The sequence below is a fragment of the Berghia stephanieae genome, chromosome 10 (genome assembly GCF_034508935.2).
Source record: "Berghia stephanieae isolate SIO BIC M18660-M18661 chromosome 10, UCSD_Bste_1.3, whole genome shotgun sequence".
Classification (NCBI taxonomy): domain Eukaryota; kingdom Metazoa; phylum Mollusca; class Gastropoda; order Nudibranchia; family Aeolidiidae; genus Berghia; species Berghia stephanieae.
In genome coordinates this window covers 2309810-2329153 of record NC_088369.1, presented here as the reverse complement: position 1 = coordinate 2329153, position 19344 = coordinate 2309810, and the positions used below count along the sequence as shown (strand labels likewise).

At 38.6% G+C, this 19344-nt stretch overlaps 1 protein-coding gene across 1 annotated transcript in view; it reads left to right on the top strand.

Annotated features, from left to right (window-relative positions):
* LOC144956069 (tyrosine-protein kinase RYK-like) overlaps nucleotides 1-19124 on the top strand; it is a 165245-nt gene extending 146121 nt beyond the window's left edge. The window contains exons 14-16 of the mRNA XM_078886397.1: nucleotides 3277-3436; nucleotides 4017-4153; nucleotides 14957-19124. Coding sequence (XP_078742523.1) covers nucleotides 3277-3436; nucleotides 4017-4153; nucleotides 14957-15068 — 409 coding nt within the window. The 3' untranslated portion in view covers nucleotides 15069-19124. The remainder of the gene's footprint in view (nucleotides 1-3276; nucleotides 3437-4016; nucleotides 4154-14956) is intronic.
* The last annotated feature ends 220 nt before the right edge of the window (nucleotides 19125-19344 follow it).

The following is a 19344-nucleotide window of genomic DNA, read 5'->3' as shown; positions in this document are numbered from 1 at the left end:
TCAGTTTCTATCTTTGAGTTAGAAATATAGCAGGCTTCTTACACGAAAAGAAATTATTTTATTATCTTCGCTAGCTATATTTGAATGGATTGTCTCCCTTGTGAAGAAAGAAAAAAAAGGGGAGAAATTGGGAGTTAATGATAAATATTATTGTATAAAGAACATTTATTGATAAGATTATTATGCTTTTAGAATTGGGACTGCTGTGTTCGCCTCGCACATTGGAACTCGTTACACTCGAATAGTTAAATTCATTTGAAACCCATCGAAGTGAAGAATTTACAACACCAGGAGTTACTGCCCTTGGAAAAATGAATATTGAAAAAAGATTAAATTTATCGGCACACGTAGTCTCATTAACGAATAAAATTTCAAGACTGTAATTATTTATATTCGTTTTGTCTAAAAATATATGAATTATTGTGGTTACGTCATGAATGTCAAAAATATGCGCAGTATGTGAATTATGAACCAGATAAAGTTGAAATGATATAGTTTCCAATTTTAAGATTTATGCCCTGATGTCAGGTCATTAATATACTTACTTACTTACTTATATCTTTTGGAGCCCCGAAATTATGGGCGGATTTCTAAAACTGATAATTATGTGTGACTTTTTGACTTTTGACATCTTTACCTACCACACGCTGGTGACTTTTTGACTTTTGACATCTTTACCTACCCCATGCTGCCTACTTTTGCGTGTATAGGGCCCCTAGCGGAATGACAGATTTGATTCCAAGTTGACAGCATCTACTGTCCCATTATTCATTAGAATTCATACCTATTCTTGTAATAAATAACTGTGAAATTGAGTGTAAGCTTCAATTTGATTACAAAAACAGATCAAATGAACGTTTCGGGTTTCCCCTTTATCAACAACGCGGGATGAATAACACTACAGATGAATGAGATAATGTGGTAGTGGTGTTGTTAAGATGAATAAACAAAACTTTGATGATCTATGTTTTGTTTATTCATCTTAACAACGCCACTACCACACTATCTCATTCATCTCTTGTGTTTCATTCATCCTGTTTTGTTGATAAAGGGGAAACGTTCATGTCATATGTTTTTGTAATTAAATTGAAGCTTACATCCAATTTCACATTGTTATTTATTTCTTCGAGCTTCGAGCAGCAACATTTACATTACCTATTCTAGTCACTTTTTCTCTCCAAGCCAAATTTCTTTCAGTATCCAAAATTCCATTGTTTCCCGTTAAACCTTTTAATCTTAAACTTAAAAAGTTTTGAACTTTCACAAGAGTCCATTAACCTGGTAGAAATCGGTGTCCAGGTAGCAACTTTGTCCAAATATGATTATTAATGCGTGTTAGGTCCCTTGTGTTAAAGACCTGCTAAATACTTTGTTTATTTCTATATTTATTAAATATATTTCCATCGTTTCATAATGCTCAATGCATAGACTAATTAATATTACGGCTATTTCAAAACCCTTATATACTCCATAGTTTCATCATAGTGCCCAATGCACTTTGTTATGCATTATTTGTCACCTTCCCTCCCCCTTCACACACAAACAAATACACCTAAGCAGGTCACATACAGCCAATTTTCCATGACATACAGTATGCGTCATCTGTTTGGCATACCTTTTTTTATTTTTTTTTCACTAGAATTCTCACAAGAACGGAAACTATCGAACAAAAGATACTTAATCCCATCTTATTATAGGAGTGTTGTTGATAGAGTGCTGTATGAAGTGTCTTACACAAGGAAACAATTTGTCATTTGGGTCTTTGCGTGCATTGTCACCCATCCAGTCCCTGACCGTGTTTAATGTTGATCTAATAATTTGACAAGCCTAGACTAGTAACACCCTGCATCATAGCTAATGGTTAACTTTATATTATTATTATTATTATTATTATTATTATTATTATTATTATTATTATTATTATTATATTATTATTATTATTATTATTATTATTATTATTATTTTTAATATTATTATTATTATTATTATTATTATTATTATTATAAATATTATTATTATTATTATTATTATTATTATTATTATTATTATTATTATTATTATTATTATTATTATTATTATTATTATTAATTATTATATTTATTATTATTATTATTATTATTTATTATTATTATTATTATTATTATTATTATTATTATTATTATTTATTATTATTATTATATATTATTATATTATTATATTATATATTATTATATTATTATTATATTATTATTATTATTATTATTATTATATTATTATTATTACTATTATTATTATACTATTATTATTATTATTATTACTATTATTATTATTATTATTATTATTATTAATATTATTATTATTATTATTTAATATAGCTCCGGTATCCATAAATAGTGCTCAGAGACGCTTTACAATCGTTTTCAGGTATCGCACAAGTTCATTCATTTATCTACAAAAAATTACCACAGTAACAATCACCACATATTTATGGTCAAAATTCACAGAGAATCAAGAAAATCAGAATGAATTCGATACGACCTCTTACAGGCAGCCAGTGTAGGTCCACCATGAGATATGTGGCTTCATCTTGGTGCTTCTTTTTCGTAACTAAACGAGCTGCGTTGTTTTGAATTGCCTGGAGAGAACGAAAGTTCGTACTTGAAGTTCATGAAAATAAAGAGTTGCAATACATTTGCTATACAAGAAACGACGTAATCAAAGCACTTTACAAAGGGTTCCCAAGCTGACAGCAACACGGCTAATGGTCTTGTGGTATGACATTCGCTTTGCGATCAGAAGGTCCTGGATTCGAGCCTCGCTTGGCACATAGTTGAGTCCTTGGTAAAGGATCTTTACTCACATTCTCTCACCGTATTCAGGTGTAAAATGAGTACTTGGCCGTTAACAGCCTTGCCTTTGTCAGAAAGTATTGTAATGTCGCCAAACAGGCATCATGTCCCATCCTAAATGCTAAGTTTTGCTGTTGGCCATGGACCCCCCTGTAAAGCGTTTTGAGCACGTTTAGTGGATATTGCGCAATATCAAAGCTAAATCTTTAAAACACTTAACGTGTAGGAAGAGTCATGACACCTGTAAGGCGATATTACACATTTTCGTAAAAAGACAAGGCTGTTAATGACCAGGTAATCATTTTACACCTGAGTACGATGAGAGAATTTGAGTAAAGAGACTTTTTCAAAGACTCAACTATGTACATGTGTACTTTCCAATCCAAAAGAAGACGAAGAAGAAGAAGAAGTGATTGAATCATGTTAATTTATCATTTTGTCTCCTCAGGGTGGACAATGACTTTGTAGTCAAGGTCAGTGAAAACGCCCTCGCCAGAGATCTGTTTCCTGGGGACTACAATTGTCTTGGAGACAACGAGAATCGACCAATCAAATGGATGGCCTTAGAAGCCCTGGTGGAAAAACGGTTTTCACCAGCGACTGACGTGGTAAGAAGATGTCACCGCTGTGATGGGGATTTTTTTTTTTACAACACAGAAAAAAATAATTTTTAATAGATAAATATGAGCATGGCTCTACCATGCTCAATGCACTTCACAATGTTTCATTAATTCCCCCAACAAGCCATATGGAGCAATATATATATATGACCGAGGTATTATTATATGATGCCTCCAATATGTGGGGTCAATGACCGACATATTTTAAACTACATCCAATTGGTAGTATTATTCTGTACTGGCAGTGTGTATTTGTAACTGTGTGTGTGTCTATTATTCCGTCCCTTTTTTGTCCCTCATTCTGCCCCAAAATGTCCCTCATTCTGCTCCATAATGTCCCTCATTTGTCCATCATTCTGCCCCAAAATGTCCCTTTTTTAACCCTCATTCTGCCCCAAAATGTCTCTCATTTGTCCATCATTCTGCCCCAAAATGTCCCTTATTTTGACTTTCTGAACTTGGCAGCCCTGATACAGAGCATCTTTCTTTCATGTATTTTTTATGGGATTCATTCCATGTTTCATTACTATAAATATCCATGAACATATCGATTGTCTCCCCTTTTCAGTGGGCGTTTGGTGTGACCTTGTGGGAAATGATGACCTTGGGTCAACAGCCGTATGCCGAAGTGGATCCTTTTGAAATGGTGTCTTACCTACAGGAGGGATACAGAATAGCCAAGCCTCACAACTGTCCAGATGAATTGTAAGTCAATTTCATCATAGAAAAATTTATTTTTTGATTTACCATTTCTGCGTTAATTTGATTTTAGTTTGTTTTTGTTTTTTTTTTTTGGGGGGGGGGGAGTGGTTTTTTTTACTTTAGCTTTAATTAGAGCTCCGTTTCTTTGCCACTCAATTGACATACACTTTCTTGCAGGTCTGATAACCCAATTCGTTATGGGCCCATTGTTGTAATGGAAATCTCAAAAACTGATGCAAAAGATTGTCCATTACACCACTGCTAAACTAGGCCCATAAGTGTGTGGCTATGTAGTCTTGTGGTGTGACACCCGCTTTCGGATCGGAAAGTCCTGGGTTTGAACCTCACTTGGCGCATAGTTGAGTCATTGGATAAGGTTCTTTACTCACATTCTCTCACTGTACTCAGGTGTAAAATGAGTACCAGGCTGTTAACAGCGTTGTCTCTGTCCGAAAAAATTGTATTATCACCTAACAGGTATTATGTCCCTTCCTAAATGTTAAACGTTGCTGTTGGCCAGGGACCCCTTGTAAGCACTTTGAGCATGTTTAGTGGATATTGCGCTATATAAAAGCTCAATATTTCATTAAAAAAAAAAAATTGGGGGATGTCTGACCTGCATATATGTACATGTTGCTCTCAATCACATTCCACAAGAAGACAAGTGTCATACCAGAATGACCATAGAGCCATACTGTGTCATACCAGAATGACCATAGAGCCATACTGTGTCATACCAGAATGACCATAGAGCCATACTGTGTCATACCAGAATGACCATAGAGCCATACTGTGTCATACCAGAATGACCATAGAGCCATACTGTGTCATACCAGAATGACCATAAAGCCATACTGTGTCATACCAGAATGACCATAGAGCCATACTGTGTCATACCAGAATGACCATAGAGCCATACTGTGTCATACCAGAATGACCATAAAGCATACTGTGTCATACCAGAATGACATGAGCCCTACTGTGTCATACCAGAATGACCATAGAGCCATACTGTGTCATACCAGAATGACCATAAAGCCATACTGTGTCATACCAGAATGACCATAAAAGCCATACTGTGTCATACCAGAATGACCATAGAGCCATACTGTGTCATACCAGAATGACCATAGAGCCATACTGTGTCATACCAGAATGACCATAGAGCCATACTGTGTCATACCAGAATGACCATAGAGCCATACTGTGTCATACCAGAATGACCATAGAGCCATACTGTGTCATACCAGAATGACCATAAGAGCCATACTGTGTCATACCAGAATGACCATAAAGCCATACTGTGTCATACCAGAATGACCATAGAGCCATACTGTGTCATACCAGAATGACCATAAGCCATACTGTGTCATACCAGAATGACCATAGAGCCATACTGTGTCATACCAGAATGACCATAGAGCCATACTGTGTCATACCAGAATGACCATAGAGCCATACTGTGTCATACCAGAATGACCATAGAGCCATACTGTGTCATACCAGAATGACCATAGAGCCATACTGTGTCATACCAGAATGACCATAGAAGCCATACTGTGTCATACCAGAATGACCATAAAGCCATACTGTGTCATACCAGAATGACCATAGAGCCATACTGTGTCATACCAGAATGACCATAGAGCCATACTGTGTCATACCAGAATGACCATAGAGCCATACTGTGTCATACCAGAATGACCATAGAGCCATACTGTGTCATACCAGAATGACCATAGAGCCATACTGTGTCATACCAGAATGACCATAAAGCCATACTGTGTCATACCAGAATGACCATAGAGCCATACTGTGTCATACCAGAATGACCATAGAGCCATACTGTGTCATACCAGAATGACCATAGAGCCATACTGTGTCATACCAGAATGACCATAGAGCCATACTGTGTCATACCAGAATGACCATAGAGCCATACTGTGTCATACCAGAATGACCATAAGCCATACTGTGTCATACAGACCATAGAGCAACTGTCATACCGATGACATGAGCCATACTGTGTCATACCAGAATGACCATAGAGCCATACTGTGTCATACCAGAATGACCATAGAGCCATACTGTGTCATACCAGAATGACCATAGAGCCATACTGTGTCATACCAGATGACCATAGAGCCATACTGTGTCATACCAGAATGACCATAGAGCCATACTGTGTCATACCAGAATGACCATAGAGCCATACTGTGTCATACCAGAATGACCATAGAGCCATACTGTGTCATACCAGAATGACCATAGAGCCATACTGTGTCATACCAGAATGACCATAGAGCCATACTGTGTCATACCAGAATGACCATAGAGCCATACTGTGTCATACCAGAATGACCATAGAGCCATACTGTGTCATACCAGAATGACCATAGAGCCATACTGTGTCATACCAGAATGACCATAGAGCCATACTGTGTCATACCAGAATGACCATAGAGCCATACTGTGTCATACCAGAATGACCATAGAGCCATACTGTGTCATACCAGAATGACCATAGAGCCATACTGTGTCATACCAGAATGACCATAGAGCCATACTGTGTCATACCAGAATGACCATAGAGCCATACTGTGTCATACCAGAATGACCATAGAGCCATACTGTGTCATACCAGAATGACCATAGAGCCATACTGTGTCATACCAGAATGACCATAGAGCCATACTGTGTCATACCAGAATGACCATAGAGCCATACTGTGTCATACCAGAATGACCATAGAGCCATACTGTGTCATACCAGAATGACCATAGAGCCATACTGTGTCATACCAGAATGACCATAGAGCCATACTGTGTCATACCAGAATGACCATAGAGCCATACTGTGTCATACCAGAATGACCATAGAGCCATACTGTGTCATACCAGAATGACCATAGAGCCATACTGTGTCATACCAGAATGACCATAGAGCCATACTGTGTCATACCAGAATGACCATAGAGCCATACTGTGTCATACCAGAATGACCATAGAGCCATACTGTGTCATACCAGAATGACCATAGAGCCATACTGTGTCATACCAGAATGACCATAGAGCCATACTGTGTCATACCAGAATGACCATAGAGCCATACTGTGTCATACCAGAATGACCATAGAGCCATACTGTGTCATACCAGAATGACCATAGAGCCATACTGTGTCATACCAGAATGACCATAGAGCCATACTGTGTCATACCAGAATGACCATAGAGCCATACTGTGTCATACCAGAATGACCATAGAGCCATACTGTGTCATACCAGAATGACCATAGAGCCATACTGTGTCATACCAGAATGACCATAGAGCCATACTGTGTCATACCAGAATGACCATAGAGCCATACTGTGTCATACCAGAATGACCATAGAGCCATACTGTGTCATACAGAATGACCATAAGCCATACTGTGTCATACCAGAATGACCATAGAGCCATACTGTGTCATACCAGAATGACCATAGAGCCATACTGTGTCATACCAGAATGACCATAGAGCCATACTGTGTCATACCAGAATGACCATAGAGCCATACTGTGTCATACCAGAATGACCATAGAGCCATACTGTGTCATACCAGAATGACCATAGAGCCATACTGTGTCATACCAGAATGACCATAGAGCCATACTGTGTCATACCAGAATGACCATAGAGCCATACTGTGTCATACCAGAATGACCATAAAGCCATACTGTGTCATACCAGAATGACCATAGAGCCATACTGTGTCATACCAGAATGACCATAGAGCCATACTGTGTCATACCAAATGACCATAGAGCCATACTGTGTCATACCAGAATGACCATAGAGCCATACTGTGTCATACCAGAATGACCATAGAGCCATACTGTGTCATACCAGAATGACCATAGAGCCATACTGTGTCATACCAGAATGACCATAGAGCCATACTGTGTCATACCAGAATGACCATAGAGCCATACTGTGTCATACCAGAATGACCATAGAGCCATACTGTGTCATACCAGAATGACCATAGAGCCTACTGTGTCATACCAGAATGACCATAGAGCCATACTGTGTCATACCAGAATGACCATAGAGCCATACTGTGTCATACCAGAAGACCATAGAGCCATACTGTGTCATACCAGAATGACCATAGAGCCATACTGTGTCATACCAGAATGACCATAGAGCCATACTGTGTCATACCAGAAGACCATAGAGCCATACTGTGTCATACCAGAAGACCATAGAGCCATACTGTGTCATACCAGAATGACCATAGAGCCATACTGTGTCATACCAGAATGACCATAGAGCCATACTGTGTCATACCAGAATGACCATAGAGCCATACTGTGTCATACCAGAATGACCATAGAGCCATACTGTGTCATACCAGAATGACCATAGAGCATACTGTGTCATACCAAAGACCATAAGCCATACTGTGTCATACAGAATGACCATAGAGCCATACTGTGTCATACCAGAATGACCAAGAGCCATACTGTGTCATACCAGAAGACCATAGAGCCATACTGGTCATACAGAATGACCATAGGCCATACTGTGTCATACCAGAAGACCATAGAGCCATACTGTGTCATACCAGAAGACCATAGAGCCATACTGTGTCATACCAGAATGACATAGAGCCATACTGTGTCATACCAGAGACCATGAGCCTACTGTGTCATACCAGAAGACCATAGAGCCATACTGTGTCATACCAGAAGACCATAGAGCCATACTGTGTCATACCAGAAGACCATAGAGCTACTGTGTCATACCAGAATGACCATAGAGCATACTGTGTCATACCAGAAGACAAGAGCCATACTGTGTCATACCAGAATGACCAGAGCCATATGTGTCATACAGAAGACCTAGAGCCATACTGTGTCATACCAGAAGACCTAGAGCCATACTGTGTCATACCAGAAGACATAGACCATACTGTGCATACCAGAATGACATAGAGCCATACTGTGTCATACCAAAGACCATAGAGCCATACTGTGTCATACCAGAAGACATAGAGCCATACTGTGTCATACCAGAAGACCATAAGCATACTGTGTCATACAATGACATAGAGCATACTGTGTCATACCAGAAGACCATAGAGCCATACGTGTCATACCAGAAGACCAAGCCAACTGTGTCATCCAGAATGACCATAGAGCCATACTGTTCATACCAAGACCATAAGCCATACTGTGTCATACCAGAATGACATAGAGCCATACTGTTCATACCAGAAGACCATAAGCCATACTGTGTCTACCAGAATGACCATAGAGCCATACTGTTCATACCAAAGACCATAGAGCCATACTGTGTCATACCAGAATGACATAGAGCCATACTGTGTATACCAAAGACCATAGACCATACGTGTCATACCAAATACCATAGAGCCATACTGTGTCATACCAGAAGACCAAGAGCCATACTGTGTCATACCAGAAGACCATAGAGCCATACTGTGTCATACCAGAAGACCATAGAGCCATACTGTGTCATACCAAATGACCATAGAGCCATACTGTGTCATACCAAAGACATAGAGCCATACTGTGTCATACAAAGACCTAGAGCCATACTGTGTCATACAAAGACCATAGAGCCAACTTGTCATACCAGAAGCCATAGAGCATACTGTGTCATACGAAGACCATAGAGCCATACTGTGTCATACCAGAATGACCAAGAGCATACTGTTCATACCAGAATGACCATAAGCCATACTGTTCATACCAAAGCCATAGAGCCATACTGTGTCATACCAAAGACCATAAGCATACTGTGTCATACCAAAGACATAGAGCCATACGTGTCAACAGAATGACCATAAGCCATACTGTGTCATACCGAATGACCATAGCCATACGTGTCATACCAGAATGACCATAGAGCCATACTGTGTCAACCAGAAGACCATAGAGCCATATTCATACCAGAAGACCATAAGCCATACTGTGTCATACCAGAAGACCATAGAGCCTACTGTGTCATACCAAAGACCATAGAGCCATACTGTTCATACCAAAGACCATAAGCCATACGTTCATACCAGAAGACCATAGGCCATACTGTGTCATCCAAAGACCATAGAGCCATACTGTTCATACCAAAGACCATAAGCCATACGTGTCTACCAGAAGACCATAGAGCCATACTGTGTCATACCAGAATGACCATAGAGCCATACTGTGTCATACCAGAAGACCATAGAGCCATACGTGTCATACAGAATGACCATAGAGCCATACTGTGTCATACCAGAATGACCATAAGCCATACTGTGTCATACCAGAAGACCATAAGCATACTGTGTCATACCAGAATGACCATAAGCCATACTGTGTCATACCAGAATGACCATAGAGCCATACTGTGTCATACCAGAATGACCATAGAGCCATACTGTGTCATACCAGAATGACCATAGAGCCATACTGTGTCATACCAGAAGACCATAGAGCCATACTGTGTCATACCAGAATGACCATAGAGCCATACTGTGTCATACCAGAATGACCATAGAGCCATACTGTGTCATACCAGAATGACCATAGAGCCATACTGTGTCATACCAGAATGACCATAGAGCCATACTGTGTCATACCATGAGAGACCATAGAGCCATACTGTGTCATACCAGAATGACCATAAGCCATACTGTGTCCATACACCAGAATGACCAAGAGCCATACTGTGTCATACCAGAATGACCATAGAGCCATACTGTGTCATACCAGAATGACCATAGAGCCATACTGTGTCATACCAGAATGACCATAGAGCCATACTGTGTCATACCAGAATGACCATAGAGCCATACTGTGTCATACCAGAATGACCATAGAGCCATACTGTGTCATACCAGAATGACCATAGAGCCATACTGTGTCATACCAGAATGAAACCATAGAGCCATACTGTGTCATACCAGAAGACCATAGAGCCATACTGTGTCATACCAGAATGACCATAGAGCATACTGTGTCATACCAGAATGACCATAGAGCCATACTGTGTCATACCAGAATGACCATAGAGCCATACTGTGTCATACCAGAATGACCATAGAGCCATACTGTGTCATACCAGAATGACCATAGAGCCATACTGTGTCATACCAGAATGACCATAGAGCCATACTGTGTCATACCAGAATGACCATAGAGCCATACTGTGTCATACCAGAAGACCATAGAGCCATACTGTGTCATACCAGAATGACCATAGAGCCATACTGTGTCATACCAGAATGACCATAGAGCCATACTGTGTCATACCAGAATGACCATAGAGCCATACTGTGTCATACCAGAATGACCATAAGCCATACTGTGTCATACCAGAATGACCATAGAGCCATACTGTGTCATACCAGAATGACCATAGAGCCATACTGTGTCATACCAGAATACCATAGAGCCATACTGTGTCATACCAGAATGACCATAGAGCCATACTGTGTCATACCAGAATACCATAGAGCCATACGTGTCATACCAAATGACCATGAGCCATACTGTGTCATACAAATGACCATAGAGCCATACTGTGTCATACCAGAATGACCATAAAAAAAAAAAAAAAAAAAAAAAAAAAAAAAAAAACAGAATGACCATAGAGCCATACTGTGTCATACCAGAATGACCATAGAGCCATACTGTGTCATACCAAGACCATAGAGCCATACTGTGTCATACCAGAATGACCATAGAGCCATACTGTGTCATACCAGAATGACCATAGAGCCATACTGTGTCATACCAGAATGACCATAGAGCCATACTGTGTCAGATACCAGATAGACCATAGAGCCATACTGTGTCATACCGAAAGACCATAGAGCCATACTGTGTCATACCAGAAGACCATAGAGCCATACTGTGTCATACCAGAATGACCATAGAGCCATACTGTGTCATACCAGAATGACCATAGAGCCATACTGTGTCATACCAGAAGACCATAGAGCATACTGTGTCATACCAGAATGACCATAGAGCCATACTGTGTCATACCAGAATGACCATAGAGCCATACTGTGTCATACCAGAATGACCATAGAGCCATACTGTGTCATACCAGAATGACCATAGAGCCATACTGTGTCATACCAGAATGACCATAGAGCCATACTGTGTCATACCAGAATGACCATAGAGCCATACTGTGTCATACCAGAAGACCATAGAGCCATACTGGTCATACAGAACGACCATAGGCCATACTGTGTCATACCAGAATGACCATAGAGCCATACTGTGTCATACCAGAAGACCATAGAGCATACTGTGTCATACAGAATGACCATAGAGCCATACTGTGTCATACCAGAATGACCATAGAGCCATACTGTGTCATACCAGAATGACCATAGAGCCATACTGTGTCATACCAGAATGACCATAGAGCCATACTGTGTCATACCAGAATGACCATAGAGCCATACTGTGTCATACCAGAATGACCATAGAGCCATACTGTGTCATACCAGAATGACCATAGAGCCATACTGTGTCATACCAGAATGACCATAGAGCCATACTGTGTCATACCAGAATGACCATAGAGCCATACTGTGTCATACCAGAATGACCATAGAGCCATACTGTGTCATACCAGAATGACCATAGAGCCATACTGTGTCATACCAGAATGACCATAGAGCCATACTGTGTCATACCAGAATGACCATAGAGCCATACTGTGTCATACCAGAATGACCATAGAGCCATACTGTGTCATACCAGAATGACCATAGAGCCATACTGTGTCATACCAGAATGACCATAGAGCCATACTGTGTCATACCAGAATGACCATAGAGCCATACTGTGTCATACCAGAATGACCATAGAGCCATACTGTGTCATACCAGAAGACTACATATGGTCATACGAGACCATAGAGCATACTGTGTCATACCAGAATGACCATAGAGCCATACTGTGTCATACCAGAATGACCATAGAGCATACTGTGTCATACCAGAATGACCATAGAGCCATACTGTGTCATACCAGAATGACCATAGAGCCATACTGTGTCATACCAGAATGACCATAGAGCCATACTGTGTCATACCAGAATGACCATAGAGCCATACTGTGTCATACCAGAATGACCTAGAGCCATACTGTGTCATACCAGAATGACCATAAAGCCATACTGTGTCATACCAGAATGACCATAAGCCATACTGTGTCATACCAGAATGACCATAGAGCCATACTGTGTCATACCAGAATGACCATAGAGCCATACTGTGTCATACCAGAATGACCATAGAGCCATACTGTGTCATACCAGAACGACCATAGAGCCATACTGTGTCATACCAGAATGACCATAGAGCCATACTGTGTCATACCAGAACGACCATAGAGCCATACTGTGTCATACAGAATGACCATAGAGCCATACTGTGTCATACCAGAATGACCATAGAGCCATACTGTGTCATACCAGAATGACCATAGAGCCATACTGTGTCATACCAGAATGACCATAGAGCCATACTGTGTCATACCAGAACGACCATAGAGCCATACTGTGTCATACCAGAATGACCATAAAGCCATACTGTGTCATACCAGAATGACCATAAAGCCATACTGTGTCATACCAGAATGACCATAGAGCCATACTGTGTCATACCAGAAGACCATAGAGCCATACTGTGTCATACCAGAACGACATAGAGCCATACTGTGTCATACCAGAATGACCATAGAGCCATACTGTGTCATACCAGAATGACATAAGCCATACTGTGTCATACCAGAATGACCATAGAGCCATACTGTGTCATACCAGAACGACCATAGAGCCATACTGTGTCATACCAGAAGACCATAGAGCCATACTGTGTCATACCAGAATGACCATAGAGCCATACTGTGTCATACCAGAATGACCATAGAGCCATACTGTGTCATACCAGAATGACCATAGAGCCATACTACTATTGTCAAAGTGATACAAAGCTGCTAGAGGCCGTGGACTGTCAAAAAGCAATAGACAAAAATGAATATAACAGCTTTCAAAAAAATAAAGAACAAAATACCAAACACGGAATGTTTCGGGCTCAAAACACTTCTTCAGCCAACAACGGAATACATTAAAAACATTACTAAACAAAAAAAAAAGCGATCGACGACTAAGTATTTTGTACATCCTATCTTGTTGAAGAAATATTTAGTCAAATCTCTCAATCGTCGATCTGGAATATAGTAATGTATTTAAGTCTTTATTGTTTTTTGTTGTCGGCTGAAGAAGGATTTTGAGCCCGAAATGTTCTGAGTTTGATATTTTGTTTTTTATTTAAAGCCGTCATATTCATTTTTGTTTATTATTACCTTGTGAAATTTCAAAACATTTAACTTTTCTACTCCTGATCCTCCTGACTTTAAGGGACAGCGTGGCCCAGCGGTACGGTCTTTGCTTCGTACCCGAGAAGTACCCTGTTCGATCACTCGCCGCTGTCCCTAGCTCAATTTGCGGCGCTGCACTGCGGATGACGCTTGGGTTATTCCAGTCACCCCTTGGAATAGACACTAGAGACAAATTTCCCCCATGGGATGAATAAAGTGAAATTTTTTTTTTTTTTCAAATCTTTTTTTAAAACTCAATTTTCATCATCTCATTCTTATCGACCTACACCATTTGGACGTAACGGATCGCAATCTATTTTTAGTATCACAATCTATTTTTAGTATCACAATCTATTTTTAGTATCAGTCGTCACATCCAGACAATCCATTTCTCATTCTTCTCCCACTCAGGTTTTCCCTCATGGCGTGTTGCTGGGCACTTAGTCCTGATGAGCGTCCAAAACTGGGTCAGCTCCTCATGTATCTACAAAACTTCTACATGACCTTGGGAAGATACGTTTGAGACGCCCTGCCATCATCACTGTCGTCATCATCATCATCTTCATCATCGTCGTCATCGTTGTCATCATCCTCATCCTCATCATCATCATCGTCGTCGTCATTGCCATCATCATCATCATCATCATCATATTCATCATCATCATTTCTATCTGAGATCCACAGTGTTATTGTTTTCATCTTCATCATTGTTTATTGTAATAATATTTTATCACCAGTGTAAATTCTTTTTCTTTTCTTTTTCTTTGGAAACACATCCAATATTAACATTAATCTTTGGGGAAAAATGTATCATAATATATTATGTCATTGGTTTAATTTTATAAAGAATTGTACTATCAAGGTCATAATCCATAGATTATCATCATCATCATCATCATCATCATCATCATCATCATCATCATCGTCATGACCATCATCATGATCATCATCATCATCATCATCGCCATCATCATCATCATCATCATCGCCATCATCATCATCATCACCGTCATGACCATCATCATCATCATCATCACCGTCATGACCATCACCATCATCATCATCATCGCAATGACATCCTTATGTAAATCAAGCCATTTCTACAGCCAATCGTCCTTACAGCCTTATTTATAAAGCGTCCTAGAGAACAATGCAATGTGCTGCTGACTGATGAGTGTCAAAGGTGAAAGGTCACAAGCTTTATTGAACAAGGGTGTGTATGAAAGGTGCCAGACAAAGCAAGAAAAAAAATATCCCTTAAAAATTCAGTCTTCCTCGACTGGGGATCGAACCTCAGACCTCCTGATTACCAATCAGATGTGCTATCATTACACTACAGAGGTCCCCGATAGTTGGGACAATTTTAATACTTATATTCTTCACAAGGGTACGTGTTACACGCTGGGAACCCTCGCTTGCATCAAACAACACACACAGTGAACATTGATGTCCACAACAAACGTATTTGTCACAGTGCATGAAATAATCAAAATAATCAGTCTGATGGTGAAAAGGTTTGAACTGAGATATTGCCAAGTTTAGTTAGAAGGTCTTTTTTTTTTTTAACGAGTTCTTGTCATAAATGATTAGATCAACCCTTTTGTACTCCTTCGGGAAATATCAAAGCTTAATTTCACTTCTGTATATTTTTTTACAGCTGTTCAAGTTGAAAAAGTATGAAATTTGAGAAATGTTGCTGGATACCTTTCCCGTACATCTGACCATAACTTCATGAAAAAATCACTCGATTTACTTCAAATAAAGATTAAAATGCTCTGGTGAGCATATTCTTTCAAATGAAAAAAAAATGCAAATCCAAAATTTTCATCTTCCAACTGATTCTGTCATTCATTCACTGACTCATGTTGTATCAACAATAAAAGATGAAGATAGAAAGGCTTCAGATAGAATCCTGACAAACAATGGACGTTTCGAGGACAATCTTGCAATCTGTACACTTCCTATTTTATCACACTGTTTGTTAACGTATATCATTTCTTTTTTTCTATTATGAAAAGTACCATCAAATCTCTCGGGGAAAGATGACATCATGGAGGAAGATTGAGTTAATACCATCTTAATCTACGTTTCAGCCCCTCCCCCCTCCCGCACCCCAAACCTGTTTAAATTAACAATTGTACAATTTTATCAATAAAAGTATTTTCAAATATAAATATATGTCTTCACAAAACAAAACAAAACAAAAAATTTTTAATTACCCAACACAAAACGTTCCAGGCTCACAAATCTTCTTCAGCCAATATTATAAAAGCTTCTGAAAAGATCGAAATACTAGTCAAGGAATGTTTCGGGCTCATAACCCTACTTCAGCCAATTGTTTAGTATTTTGTTCATTTTGTTTTTGGAAGCTGATATATATATTGATTTTTGGTTATTCCTGTTCACAGCCCACAATTTCCTGGCAGATTATTATTTAGTGACATTTTCATGGACGTTCTGTATAGATAAAGAGTCTGATGCTACATGTAACAAACAATTCCTTGTAATCTTTGTACAGGAATGTTTATATTGTTAATCTATAGACTGAATTCAATCTTTTGTATTATCATCCGTTAGTTTTGTCGATTTCATCATAGTTATCAACATCATCATCATTATCATCATCGTACTTACCATCATCATCACCATCATCATCATCACCATCATCCTTATCATCATCATCCCCATCATCCTTATCATAATCATCATCATCATCATCATCATCATTTAGCGTTAGATAAGCTCATTTCTCTCTTCGTTTTCATCATAGACTAAATACGTATTGAACCAATCAAAATGTCCTATAGATATTATATGCGTATATCATTGTTATCCAATAAAACCCCCTCACAAAATATGTCATTGTTATATAACTCATGATATCATTACGTCCTAGAACTCTGAACTGTGAAGAAAGATTAAAATCAAAACATTTTAAAATGAAACCTTGAATAATCCCATCGGGTTCGTTCTTAGATTTTGATATTTACCTCTTTGTCATCAACAATTTCGATCTCCAGTTGGCAGGGAGGTACATACTGTGTCTTCTATCCCTTATGTCTGTTTTCCAACATGCTTTCTGTCTTTGACTTGGAATGAGATTACTTGGTTTTGTCCTGGCCCTGGCCGGATACCCTGGCTGGGAGGGAAACAGTCAAAAGTATAGTTAGTTTTGGGAGATGATATTTTTTCCCTTGTAAATCATCTCTCTGATATGCACTGTATTATGTTTTGTTTTATGTATTATATATGATTTGTATGCATTTGAGTATATTCCTCTTAGTGGGGACTTGTGCTTGTGTCTGGATGAGACTTTTAGGTGATCTCAAACTAAGTACTTTGATAGTATGCTCTTGGAATCTAAATCTGTTCCCTATTTGAACAAATTCCCTTTGTCTTACCTTTTCTTGGATGCTTTAATTGTATTTCTAGAACTTTTTACTGTCCCATTTTCTTCTTTTTTTACTGGCGCTGATATGACCTTAATGTGTTGCAAGCGCCATTAAAACCCTCAAAAACAAAACAAAAACAAACATAATCAATAATTTCCCTCACTGCTGAATTTTCACCTTTCATGCACATCGTTTTCAGGATAGGTATTGAAATTTGAGTTGTCATAGATAATATCTTTGTGAAATCACATCAACACATAATGAAAGCGGTTGTAGTTGGCGCAGAGGAGGAATTAAATAACAAAGTGAAATTGAATGTAAGCTTCATTTAATATACGGAAACAGATAAAATGGACGTTTCGGGTTTCCCCTTTATCATCAAAACAGGATTAATGAAACACTACAGACGAATGAGATAATGTGGTAGTGGCGTTGTTAAGATGAATAAACAAAACATTGATGTGGCAGGAAATAGTATGCTACTTGTGAGGAAGCACAAATTAGAATAGAGCAATAGAAATTTATAAAAGGTGCACAATTAATAATGTCAAAAGAGGGGAGGCAGGGAGGAACTGTGTAATGCAGTATAGAAAGTGAAATATAATAAAGTGTAGACTATTGTTGGAAAATACACTGTAAATACAATTGAATTGGAAAAAAATACAAAATATAAGGGATGTAGGTATTAGTATAATCATCAGTGGTAGTAGCAGCAGCAGAAGCAACAGTAGAATTTTTAGTGGTAGGAGGAGTAATAGTAGTAGTGGTAGGAGTAATAGTAGTAGTGGTAGGAGGAGTAATAGTAGTAGTAGTGGTAGGAGGAGTAATAGTAGTAGTAGTGGTAGGAGGAGTAATAGTAGTAGTGGTAGGAGGAAGTAGAAATTCTACTTTACTCCCTGATGATGATTGAGTTGTGATTTGTCGATTTTTGGTTCTCATGAAGCCAGTACCTTAACCTGACACAAACCAGAGTTTACGTCCAGATCTTAAAGGTGTGTAAGTCACAAAATGTGGCTTAAATGAGGGAAGGGGTTAGCAAAAGACGAAGATGACGTTTTTATTCATGCCTTTTATTTAGTTTGTAAAAATTCGTGATTGATTTTGTTTACAAGAGGCCAAATGAACAAACACAAGCAATATTTTGTAATTCATAGATTTTCATAAATGTTAATAATTTTTTTTAAAAATTAAAACGAGAAAAATGTTAATAATTTTTTTTCTTTAATTAAAACGAGAAAAATAATCTCCGATGCACTGTTCAAAAACTCTGAAAAACCTCTAAGTTAATTGTCAATATTGGTTTATCTCAGTCTCGTTCAATATGAATAGACAGTCAACAAATCTGTTAAGACTGGCCAGTCGTGTGAATACAAAAGAGTCTAGTTTTTCTACATTTATTTCATCACA